The sequence below is a fragment of the Ursus arctos genome, unplaced genomic scaffold, assembly GCF_023065955.2.
Source record: "Ursus arctos isolate Adak ecotype North America unplaced genomic scaffold, UrsArc2.0 scaffold_19, whole genome shotgun sequence".
NCBI classification, from domain to species: Eukaryota; Metazoa; Chordata; class Mammalia; order Carnivora; family Ursidae; genus Ursus; species Ursus arctos.
The window spans coordinates 33,425,883-33,438,470 of NW_026622863.1; the positions used below are offsets into that span (position 1 = coordinate 33,425,883).

A 12,588-nucleotide genomic window follows, 5' to 3' on the forward strand; every position below is an offset into this window, starting at 1 on the left:
GTCATAGTAGATGACACAGATACAGAACATTTCCAGCACTGTGGGCAGTTCCATTGGACAGCCTGGTCTGAACACTGGTGGCACTGATGTAGGTAGAAGATGGACAGGAAAGGGGCAGGAGGGGAATCAGAGAGACTAGTCCAAGCCAGAATAATGTGCCAAATGTAGAACTCAATAAAAAATGAAATAATGTTACCAAATTCTAGCTGAATACTGTTTCAAAAGGAGTTTAAGATCTCTCTGCCAAACAGAACAAGTGTTAAAAAGGTGTTAAAGACACACTAGTACCAAACTGAGATTTGCTCCTAGAAAGATTGGAGGAGTGACTTTTTCACTCTGCGACTCAGTGTTCTTTAATGTTTTTTACTGCCTTGTCCATCATCTTGTATCCTGCCCCTCACATTTGGAAATGGATCTGGTTTGACTTTGCATCCCCCAACGCTTTACAGAAAAAGAACTGAGGCACAGAGAATTGGAAGTAACCTGTCCAAGATCACACAGCCCATTAATGGCCAATGCTCTCCTTACCATAAATGAAAGGACATCATGCCTTTTTGCTTTGTGCTTTCCATAATGATCTATGTGGACATCATCCCATGCATGTTTGTTGCGTGCTTTCTATGTGTTGCATGGGGCCAGGCACAAGGGAAATGGTGGAGACAGGACTGTCAGATGGCTCTGACCTCACAGAGAGCTCAAGGTCCAGCAAGGTTGGTTGCAGACTTTCAACAGCTCTTCACACAAGTCATGATTTGGCAGCAGGCAGTATAAAAGCAATGCAAGAGATGCTTAGGGGCTGAAGAGTATGTGGCTGGAGATCCTATTGTGGCCTGGGGGGTGGGGTTGTTCCCATGAGGAAGGAGTGCTTAAAACAAGACTAAAGCCTGATTAGGAATTAGCTAAGAGGGGAGAGGAGAAAGAACATTCTAGATGAAAGGAGGTGAGAAGGTCTTTAGTGGGAAGGCAGCTTGGTGTTGTGAAGAGAGCGGGTTGCCTGTGTGCAGAGAGAGGGAGGTGATGGCGAGTGGTTGCAGTGGAGGTCGGTGAGGGAGACTCCGTAGGACTTCTGCACTCCCTAGTGATACAGACCTGGCCCTAAGTGCTGTCTCCACCTGGTCCAGACATGCCCCCTTTGTCGGCTCAGAAACATCAGGACTTACCTTTCACTCGTAGAGACCCAAGAGGGAGCATTAAATTGTCCTTTCTCTGTTTGGCTTCCTCCCAGAACTCCGGCCCTGCCATGTTCTGCAGACAGATGACTTCTTCCACCAAGGCCAGCAGTTGATTGATGTCCATTAGGGTTGCTGAGTCCCAGCCAGAGGCAGGTGATGGCACCTTCAGAGCTTTAAACAGGGAGCTGACGAGTCTCCACATATCCTGCAAGGTTGGGTAAGGCCCAGGTTGGGGAACGTGAGCTAAAGGTAAGGGGGGGTGGTGGGCAGCATCATGGTCAAGAGCATTCACCCCGGGGCTTGGCAGTCTGGGTTTGAATCCCAGATTTGCCCACTGAGACATGATGTTGGATCACCCTGAGCTTCCGTTTTGTCACCTATAAAATTCCTCTTCTAGGATTTGAACTGATGCATTCCAGGCTGTATTTCTCAAAGTGTGTCATGTAGGCAGTGCATGAATGCAGAGGGAGTCCCTTCTCTGGGTTTCCAGCTGTGATCTATGATAAAGGTGTAAAATTTTGTACACACTAGGTACCCAAAAAGTGTGTGTGTGTGTATGTGTGTGTATGGTAGGAGTGTGTGCATATGTACGTGTGTATATGTACAGGTGTACAAAGGTATATATGTTTTTGTATGCCTTTGTATTATGTATGTGCATGTGCATGTGTCTATAGGTGTGTGCACGTATACACACACACCTGCACAATGTGTATACATGTGTGCACTTGTGTACACAACTGAACATGCATGCGTGTGTGTATGTATACACACACACGTGTGTGTCGTTGATGAATCTTGGTGACTGATGCTGTCAGACATCATGGAGTTGTCAGGCCTCAAGCCACAGTACTCCCCCCGCCATTTCTGCCCAGGCCAGAGAACCCCCACACCGCCAAGGTTGAAGACATGCCTTGGTCACCACTTCAAGTGTCAGAAGGCCATCGTCTAGGGGCTGCAGTGAGGAGGCCAGGCTAGGGGAGCCCCTGTCCCATTTCCCAGTGTTCTGCTCCTTAGTGACTCGAGGACGGGTGTTTCGAAAGATCTGAACAATCAGGAGATTGATGGGGAACATGAGGAGAGAGCTCTCCAGTCCAATCATCACTTCCTGCCAAGTGAATTCAATTTTACCTGGGACAGAGGAGGAAAAGGGTTAATGGTGGAGTCTCCTCCACCACTTCCAGAAGATGGCTGTGCAGTAAGTATTAACCTTGCTCAAAGAGGTGTCTGGCCCTTGAGTGGCTCCTGGGAGGTGACCTCTAAGCTCTTAGAATGTTCTGTCTTGTAGGTACACCTTTGTTTACCTGAGGTCTTGGGCACATTATATAGTCTATGTTAACAATGATTTATGGTGTGAGTCTTGGCCACACAGTATCACCTTAGACTCTGGAGGGACTGGAGGCTAAGGTCAGCCATGTGGGGGTCAGCCATGTCTATGTGAGCAAGCTCCAATAAAAACTCTGGACACCAGGGCTCCAGTGAGTGTCCCTGGTTGGCAATACTCCATGTGTGTTGTCACACATCATTTTTGGGAGGAGTGAGCATTGTCACAGCGCCCCTGGGAGAACACAACTGGAAGTTCTACCCTGGTCTCTCCTAGACCCTGTGCCATGTGCCTCTTTCCTGATTTTAATCTGTAATGAGTGTAATGATGTTTCTGACTTCTGTGAGGAGTTCTAGAGAATTCTTGAACCTGAGGGTGGTTTTGGGACCTCTGGAATTGTGTGGCACCCACCAGCCACTAGCTCTGACTGTCATGACATTGGGAGTTACCCAAGTCCATCTTTTGCTCAGCTGGGTCCTTGGGAACACCCCAGAACATGATGCTGGTCAGCATGGTGCAGAGGAGCAGGGAGAAGCAGCAGGACACCCTCTGGACACGGGTGAAGTTGCTCCGAGCTGAGCAGCTGAAGATGGAGTACCAGATGTGTCCATCCTGGAAGCCCGTGGAGGTCTTCATGAAAAACAGGTGGCTGTGAGAAGGCAGGGAGAGAGGGGTAGGAATGGGAGAAGGCTGGTCTCTTGGGATGAGAGGGAAGAGTTTGTTTCTAAGATTTATATTCTATCTTCTCTCATGTGGAAGACATACAGCATCTTAGCATCACTTAGAGTTAATGATGGGGGTTCTGAACAGAGTGGGTTGGAATCACTAGGTGGTCCTCCTACCCGCTGTGTGTTTTCAGGCGAGTTACTTTACCCTCTGCACATCAGTTTACTCGTCTGTAAAATGGGGGTTCTAACAGAACCTGCCTCATGGGATTGTTGAAAGGATTAAGTGATGCTTTTTGTAAAGCATTTGGCAAAGTAGCTGGCATATATGTGAGTGTTCATCAGTATTGGCAATTATTATTTTTGTTATAATTTTAATATAATCATATAAATTTATTATTAGGTTTATTATAATTAGTGCATTAGAGGATACAGGTTAAAAATCCCAGGCTCTGGGGCGCCTGGGTGGCACAGCGGTTAAGCGTCTGCCTTCGGCTCAGGGCGTGATCCCGGCGTTATGGGATTGAGCCCCACATCAGGCTCCTCTGCTATGAGCCTGCTTCTTCCTCTCCCACTCCCCCTGCTTGTGTTCCCTCTCTCGTTGGCTGTCTCTATCTCTGTCAAATAAATAAATAAATAATCTTAAAAAAAAAAAAATCCCAGGCTCTAATTTCAAAGTCAGTTTGAGAGAATAAAAATTGCAAGACAGGGTTTCTGAAAATGGCACCATATTCTCCTTAGGCATATGTGTTAGTCTAGAATTTAGACTAAAATTTAGTTAGTCTAGAATTTAGTCTAACCACAGGACTTCCACAGGGGCCCAGATTCTCCTGAGAGTGTGCGGAACTGATATTCCCAGCTGGCACCTGTTCTGGTGGCTAATGCCAGCACCCCTCAGGGTTGTACGGTACTTTGACCATCATTCTGTGCTGTGGGAGTGGCCTGGAGTAGAGGCGCGTAAGGAGAGAGTTGCCAGCAACAGTGGTTTTCCACGTGATTGTTCTACTCATTGTTCTATTGACAGTTCCACAAATATTTTGTGAGCCTGGTGCTATGTGCCAGGTGTTCTGCTGGGCACCAGGATTCATGGGGGAATGACATGGCCCTGCCTTCAGGCAGCTCCTTGTCTAGTTTCCAGGCATCACAAGCTTGATGCATTGGGAGAATCATATCTGCTCCTGTAATGGAGCACTTACTATGAGGCCCTCACTGTGCTAAGTATGCTACCCACATCATTTCACAGGAGCTGCACAGGTCCTCTTGGGGGAAGCTGACTGAATGACTCATTTTTCAGAAGTAGAAGCTGAGGCCTGGAGAGGTGAGCTGACTTTTGCAATGGTATGCAGCAAGTCAGAAGCAAGCATGTGGAACTGTGTGCTGTATGCCCACATCAGTGTTCTGCCTGTCCTCGGGTCCAAGTCTCTCTGACTCAGACTTTTTCCCTTTGCAGACTGAGCTGTTCCCAATGGCAGCTAGGAGGAAAAGTCACCTTTCAGTAAATGCACTAGAAATAGACTTTGTTTTGAACCTAACTCAGAAGCCATTTGAAGTAGAGCTCACAAACTCAAATGCTTAAAGGGACCCAGATAGATGTAAATAAGTTAAATGAAGTGGGTTGGGAGTAAGGTACTAGGGATTGGTGAGGATTGTGACAAAATGGAGAACACATGGCCCTTCAAAGAAGAAAGCCAGTAGTCCGCTCCAGCAGATTGGTGTCAGGAAGGAACACTGGCCCAGCACCTTCATACGTGCCAAATTTAGCGTAATCTCTTGATTTTTTAATATTGGTTGGGAACAGTCTAAATGTCCATTGATGGGAGAATGGTTTAATTAATTGTGGGACATCCAGTCCGTGGAATATTATGCAGCCAATAAGGAAAAGTTTGACCAAAACATACTGTCCTGGAAGGATGTTCATGGTCTGTCATCAAAGAAATAAGGTGGCATATTTAGAGTAATGCCATTTTAAAAGATATAAAATACACAACAGTCTGTGGTGTTGTGTGTGCTCATGAGCGTGTATGTGTACATTTGTACCTGCTTTTATATGTTTGACCAGATGTGGAAGGAAGGAAGGAAGGAAGGAAAGCCAAAGGACACACATGCTGAAACACCCATCTAGGGTAAAACTGCTTGAAGAAGGAGCCCCAGATGGCCAGACATGCAATTCAAACCAGTCTGTTCATTCATATAAAATATATTGTTCTATGACATGTGTAAGGAAATATGGATAACTGTTCAACCACTTCACCACCTCAAAGATAATTCTGTGTCAGAGGGTCCATGTCCCTCCAGGGCCTCTCAATCCCAACAGGAAAAACCGATTGGTCATTAATGTCACATGCTTGAAGCTACCCAGGCCCAATAGCTGAAACGTGCTTTTATTCTGCTTCGACTGGATTGCGGTGCAACTTCTCTAGGGATGAAAGAACAAGGTAAACAGCATTTGCTTACAAAGAAAAAAAAAGTACCTGAATTGTTTCCTGTCCTGTTCTGTGGCCACCGGAAATACTTTGTCAAGGACACAGTCTCCGACATCGATGGACAGCCACGAGTTGCAGAGGAAATGCCACTTCCGGTCCCTAGCCAGGTCATGCACCAGCACCCGGCTCACATACCTGGAGAAGGGACCCACACTTCTGAGGACAAGGTTAGGGGGTGAGGCTTCTTTGGATACCACAAAGGTTAACATCATTGCAAACATGTGTTTTAGAACAAGAACTCCTGAGGAAAGAGAGTTTGTATTTTTCTTCCTTGTTCTTGGTGCCTTAACCAAAATGCCCTGATCATGGACTGACTTGGCCTCATGTGGGAGCTCAGCTAATGTGGAAAGCCAGCTCTTGGAGGCCACCATGTTTTCACAGATATGTTGCAAGAGGGTACATTCTGAAACTATTAACCCTGGTGCAGGGCTGCAAGCCCAGGGCCAGCGTCCAGATGGAAGTGAGGAAAGCCAAGTTGTCTAAGTTGTGTGTGTTCAGGGAGGCGTAGACATAGGCACACAAAAGCTGGTCTTCTTGCAGGCTTCCACCCTTAGGGACTGAGCCATCTATTTTGGACTCAGTACTTCATGGGTATCATCTAACCTGATTTAGGTCTTTGAGACCTGGGGAAGAAATGAAATGATCTGCTAGAATGTCAGATGCAGGAGCAGCCATTTCCCCTGTTGCCTTACAGCCAAAAAAAAATAGTGATAATATCAAGAGTCCCTCTTTACTGAGCATTTACTATGTAATGATGACTATGTTTGGAAGCTCCAGACATTCTCCTTTCCAGCAGGACAGCCCTGTCAGGCACACAAGAGCCACTTCCATTGAGTCACACACCCTCCTGGGGAGGCCAACATCCAGTGACTGGTGGGTGCAGTTTCCTGGGTGTGATCAAGACCTGGGCATCTCCACCCAACTCGGGACACTCCAGAGCTTCCCATGGGGGTCAACCAAGCTATTGTGCTGCGTCGAAGCTCTTCTCCCTCTGCTCATCCTGCTTCCTTCTCTCCCTTCCCAGGAGCAGGTCCCAGGCACCCTGCAATCTCAGCTCTATCTCAGGGTCTGCTTCCCAGGAACCAGTGTTGTATAGCACTTAAAGTAGTAATGTTTAATCCCTTAGGTAAATTGAAGACAGCAGTATAAGTGCTCTGTTTTCTAAAGTTGCAAGCTGCTGATAGGTGGGCAGGCTGGAAATGACTCATTTAGGTCACTAGTTTTGGCCTCACACAGAATCCTCAGGTGGATTCTCATCTCTGAGCTTGCCAGCTGTGTGACCTTGGGCAAGTCACTTATCTTCCCTGAGCTTAGATTTTCCCACCTGTAAAACAAGAATGAGAGTACTTGTCCTTGAGGAGCTAATGAGAAAAGGCACAGAAACAGGAAGGCTTAGCTTAATGCTCAGCAGTGGCAGCTGTTTTTACCTCTTCTACTAAAGAACCAGCCCAATGTCTCATTTAGTCTCCTCTTATTGGGAAAGGTTTGTCTTCAAAATGGGCATCTATCCCCATTTTACAGATGGGAAACTGGGGGCTAAATGAAGGTTGATGCTGCACATATGCCAAGCGTGGGCCTAGCACTGGACCCCAGGCTTACAACCTCCAGTCCTTCTCCTAGCTACTGATCCAGTCTCTGAGGCTCATGGGTGGTTGGGTCTCTCTAACCCTCAGTGTCTCTATCTGTGAAATGGGGATCCATTCTATGTGTTTGCGGAGGCTTGTGAGGATCAGCCATGTAGCAATTGCGTAGTGCCCTGCCCTGGCGTGGCAATTAGTGGGTTCTCAGGGTGTGCCCACCCCTGACTTACCAGGATGGCTGGTCCCCTGAGTTGTCATGCCACAGCCGCAGACTTGTCAGTTCCCCCAGAGGGAACAGGGTAGAGAGTAAGAAGACATCCACTCCTCCTCGTTCAAAAATTGGGATGTCAGGGTCTGACAGGTGGTGGGGTTCACTCTCTCCATCCAGGCCATATAGAGTGACAGTCACCTGAAATCCAGAGACTAGGAGTGGCCAACTCCAGATGGTAACCAAGCCCTGGTGGCCATGTTTCATTGGAAGTGTCCAAAATCCAACGAGAACCAACATTGCAAGGCCCCTTCATTCTCTCCTCTCCTCCCATCTTGGGCCTGCTTGAGTTATTTTTCATGTGTATGAAGATTTAGGGTGACACTGCCTGCATTTATGTCTTCAGCATGAGTTATAAAACACTTCTTGATAATTTTTTAAACTTCCCATGTAGTTATTTCTAAGGGCTCTAGGGTAGGAACTGGTGTCCCCCCCTAATAATTATATTCCCAGGGTCTCCCAGAGTGCCTGGCACTGAGACATGAATGTATGAGTGCCCATTATCTCAAAAATACATATTCCTAGGCCCCACTCCAGACCTACCAACTAAAAATGCTGGGGACAGGGCCCAGGAATCTGCTTTTCTGCAGCTATCCAGGTGATGCTGATGAGCATTCCTGATTTCCTAAGCCAGACAGCCACAGTTCTGCCACCTGTGCTCGGCCCACATCCCTCAGCCTCACTGCTGCAGCAATCCCTGCACCCATGTACAACTGCCAGCAGCTGCAGTGCTTTCTTGGGGGTTCTTGGGCCGTGAGAGCAGAGACTGGAACTTCCAGAGAATTAATGGTGCTGCAAGCTGTCCTTCACCCATAGCTCATGGGATTGGTGGGTAAATAAACCAGCTCCCTCAGCCATCAGTGGGGATGACTTTGAGGCCCATGTTGCTTACTATTTTCCAAAGTCCCATCGTGGGATTAGCTCCAGCTGCCCAGATAGGTTAACGGATTGGCACCCTTTATTGGTTCCCTCCCTTCCCTGTTGGCTTCCTGGTTCTCTACTGAGGTGTCCTAGGAATCCCCCCCCCCCCCCGCCCAAATCAACTACTTGCACTCGAATCTGTTTCCATAGCAGGGTTTCTCTACTATAGACATTCCGGACCCAATAATCCCTTGGTCTTGTGGCTTTCCTATGCATCGTAGGATATTTAGCAACATCCCTGGCCTCTGCTGGATACCCAGACTAAGACAATATCAGACTGAAATGTGACTGCAACTCTGCAGAAAGAGAACTGGCCTGTGGGTCACAAGTTTTCACTCCTTTCCTATTAAGGTGGACTCTTAAATGTTTAACAGAAATGAGATGAATGTTTCATTAGATGGATGAGATTAATTCCTATGTTTATTCCACAAGTAGTTACTGAGCGTTTGCTCTATGTTAGACAGCTGGTGGAGGACCTAAGACAATAAATCAAAATAAAACAATTTTTAAAATAAAAATAAGCTTCATAAAGTAAAAAGTAGACAAATGCTCCACTCTAATGAAGCTTAATGTCATTTTTTAAAAAATAGAGCTTTCTCCAGGATCGTATAGACAGTGCCAATGGTTCTCAAACTGTGTTCCAAGGAGCCCTCGGTTTTAGTAAAGGAACCTTGAAGGGCACTGCAGAGGACAGTATATTCTGATGAGGTATGTGGCACAGGCCAGACTTAACTAAGGATGCTGAGACATTACAGAGACAACCTGTTGTATGCTCCACAGCTAAATGCTGAAGAACCTCAGAGAATTTATAAGTGAGTGAAATAGTTTTCTTCACTACCTCTAGTCAGTCTGCTCAAAGACAGATGCTCAGTCTGACCTCTTAGCTAGATGCCAGCTAATCAGTTTACCAAAAAATGTAACTCAAGGAGCGCCTGGGTGGCTCAGTTGTTAAGCGTCTGCCTTTGGCTCAGGGCGTGATCCTGGAGTTCTGGGATCGAGCCCCACGTCAGGCTCTTCTGCTGGAGCCTGCTTCTTCCTCTCCCACTCCCCCTGCTTGTGTTCCCTCTCTCGCTGGCTATCTCTCTCTCTGTCAAATAAATAAAATAAAATCTTTAAAAAAATTAAATTTAAAAAAAGCTTAATTAAAAAAATGTAACTCAAGACTCATTGTTTTCAAGTGGTAGGTATTTCTTTCTTTCCTTTCTCCCTTCTCTCTTAAAAATTCTGTTTTCTCTTTAATCATTGATAACAATTTACTGACTGTTCTTCATATGTGAGTAGATTTATCTGCAGGTTACCAACTAACTGTCTGAGTTATTCTTTGGTAGGCATAAAGGAGATGACCAGTGGCACAGTGCTAGACCCCAATTCTCCCTTAACCTAGTCTCCTTTATCTTTTTAAATATTGGGGCTTGGGAGGATGTTTTGCTTGGCAAAAAGATTCTTTCCTTTAAAAAACAAACAGGAAAAAAAAAACACCTTATAACACTAAACCCATTGTGCTAAGGTAACTAATGGGCCAGCCAGTGCTTTGCAGGGTGGGACATACTGATCAACCCAGGGTCTTGTATGGTCACGTACCTTGGAGGAAGTAGCTGCCCCTCTCCGGTGTCCAGTGTAGACTGTTACCAGGTAGTGGTACTGGGCAAAGGGATCGTTGTCCTCCAGCACTGTGACCTTCACCTGGACAGAAGGATGGCATTGGGAGGGCCCTGTTCAGTGGGTTCATCCACTGCACAACAGCCAAGAATGAGCTGGTCACTCATGACAAAGGGAGAGAGCAAAATTATGTATGTTATTTATTCATTTCATCAGGTGAGAGCAAGTAAAATAAAAAACTTAAAAAAATAACAAAATGCATTTAATATTAAATATAACTCAAAGTAGACTGGAAATGAACTCGGTATTAAGCTGAGAATATTCAGTGTTTGATCCGGTGAATGATACGAACTCTGTTTATATAGAATTTCTAACACTGGTGACCAGATTGGGACGCCAAGAGAGTTTAAAGGGAATGAACATTAAGGTGGTTTAGCAGCAAAACAAAACAAAGCCAGACTCTCTAGGCTGCAGTGGGCTCTGTGATGAATGAGCCTCCCAGATCTCCTGCCAATGGAGGGCATGTTCTCCCCGTTGTTAGGGATGCAAGAGCCACCTCTGTTGAGATCAGGTGCCCTCCTGGGGAGGCTGACACGCAATGGCAGTTTGATGTCGTGTCTGGGCATGATCAAGACCTGGGCATCTTGACCCAACTCAGGGCAATATCTGGAGCTCCTAGTTCAGTTTCTCTCTCTGCTCATCCTGCCTCCTTCCCTCCCTTTCCAGGGGCTGATCCCAAGTACTCTTTGTGAAACACTGAATGCGCAACTGCATGGCAGAGTCTGCGTTTTGGGAACTAGCCTACAGGTGAGGCACTTAAAGTATTAATGTTTAATTCCTTGGGTGAATTGAAGACAGCAGTATAAATGCAACTACTACTAAGTTTCATACCACCTTAACATCCTGGGAGGTGTGGCTGTGTGGGGGAAGGGCAGGAAATGGAGAATGTTTCAGAGCTTTGGGACAGTGCACCCTTGCATTTGTTGATGAGCACAAGATACACTGTAGCTCAAGACACAAAATTTTATTGAAGGCTCACTCACTAAATGTCAGACATGGTGCATATATTGGAAAAATAGTCAGAACTTTTTGTTGGCAATTTGTTGTTTGATCTAATTTCTTTTTTTTTTTTAGATTTTATTTATTTATGTGACAGAGAGACAGCCAGCGAGAGAGGGAACACAGCAGGGAAGTGAGAGAGGAAGAAGCAGGCTCCCAGGGGAGGAGCCCGATGTGGGACTCAATCCCAGAACGCCGGGATCACGCCCTGAGCCGAAGGCAGAGGCTTTAACGACTGCGCTACCCAGGCGCCCTATGTTTGATCTAATTTCTATCCTCAGACCTGTCTTATCATCAGGCAGGTCTGGGTTTGAATTCTGGCTTCAGGGAGGTGGCTGTAGACCAGTTAGTCGCCCTCTCTGGTCTTTGGTCTCTTCCTCTGTAAGATGATAGAGGACCTGTGCAGTAAAGGGGGATCTCAGAAGGCCTGGGCTGTCCAAACCCTACACATTTCAAAGAAAGACCTGGCTTTTGGCCAGGTCCTGAAAGATAACCCCTGTGTCCTCGGAATATCCTGCATGATGAGTGCCTTTGAATACGTTGGTCCACACCAGGTGGTCTCTGCTAACAATGTGAGTTACAGTAAGGGCTTTGGGCCATGCTGTATCAGTCTGACCGCTGGATGGTGGTGGTGATGGTGGGTGGTTTGCTGCAGACTGAGTAACTAAACTGAGTTATATGGGCACTCCGTATGTATGTAACTGACCCCCAATTAAACCCTGGACACCAGGGCTCAGGTGAGCTTCCCCTATTGGCAGTACTTCATATGTACTGTCACACACCATTGCTAGGAGAATGAAGTCTGTCCGTACAAGTCCACTGGGAAAGTACAGTTGGAAGCTCTTGCTGGATCTCTCCTTTGCTGATTTTAACCTGCATTCTTCACTGTTATAAACCATAATCATGAGTATAACAGCTTTTCTATATTCTGTGAGTCCTCCTTAGCAAATAACTGAATTTAAGGATGGTCTTGGGGACTCTCAACATGGTACCTTCCTAGGGCTGTGGGGGAGCATTAAATCCTGACAATTTGATAAGAAAGGCCATTTTACATATGAAGCTGAGGAGCTGGCTTGCCTGGGACAACCTGGATTTGCCGCTAGCCCTTTGGCTCCCCAGCTGGTTTCCATCCCCTGGAATCCTGCAAGGGAACACCCTGCTCCTTCCTCCCATTCCTAAGGGCCATGCAACCTCACCTTGGCCTGATCCTGAGCGTCCTTCCTCCTCGCCCAGATCACCACCAGCACATAGGCCACACAGAGGCAGCCCACGGTGGTCACAACCACGGGGTTGTCCTCGAAGGTGGCAAAGAGCTCGGCAGTCTGGCAGACGTCAATGTTGTTGGGCATCACCAGGAACGTGCTTCCAAAGAAGGTGAGGTGGTTGCAGAGGCAGTGTGTCTGGGAGTGGGTGGTCCGTGGCCCCACCTGCAACCCCAAAGAGGCCCTGGTGGGAATGCCAGCGTATCTTTGGCTCCCTCCAGCCCGGGGGAGGTGGACACCACCATAAGGGGGCGTTGG

At 46.9% G+C, this 12,588-nt stretch overlaps 1 protein-coding gene across 1 annotated transcript in view; it reads right to left on the reverse strand.

The window, feature by feature from the left end:
* The window catches only part of LOC113252530 (polycystic kidney disease protein 1-like 2), an 88,685-nt gene that overhangs the window by 23,877 nt on the left and 52,220 nt on the right, over nucleotides 1-12,588 (reverse strand). Inside the window, exons 24-30 of the mRNA XM_048224010.2 lie at nucleotides 12,265-12,495; nucleotides 9,992-10,093; nucleotides 7,452-7,630; nucleotides 5,630-5,776; nucleotides 2,943-3,142; nucleotides 2,083-2,300; nucleotides 1,161-1,377 (exon numbers count right to left, since the gene is read on the reverse strand). Coding sequence (XP_048079967.1) covers nucleotides 1,161-1,377; nucleotides 2,083-2,300; nucleotides 2,943-3,142; nucleotides 5,630-5,776; nucleotides 7,452-7,630; nucleotides 9,992-10,093; nucleotides 12,265-12,495 — 1,294 coding nt within the window. The remainder of the gene's footprint in view (nucleotides 1-1,160; nucleotides 1,378-2,082; nucleotides 2,301-2,942; nucleotides 3,143-5,629; nucleotides 5,777-7,451; nucleotides 7,631-9,991; nucleotides 10,094-12,264; nucleotides 12,496-12,588) is intronic.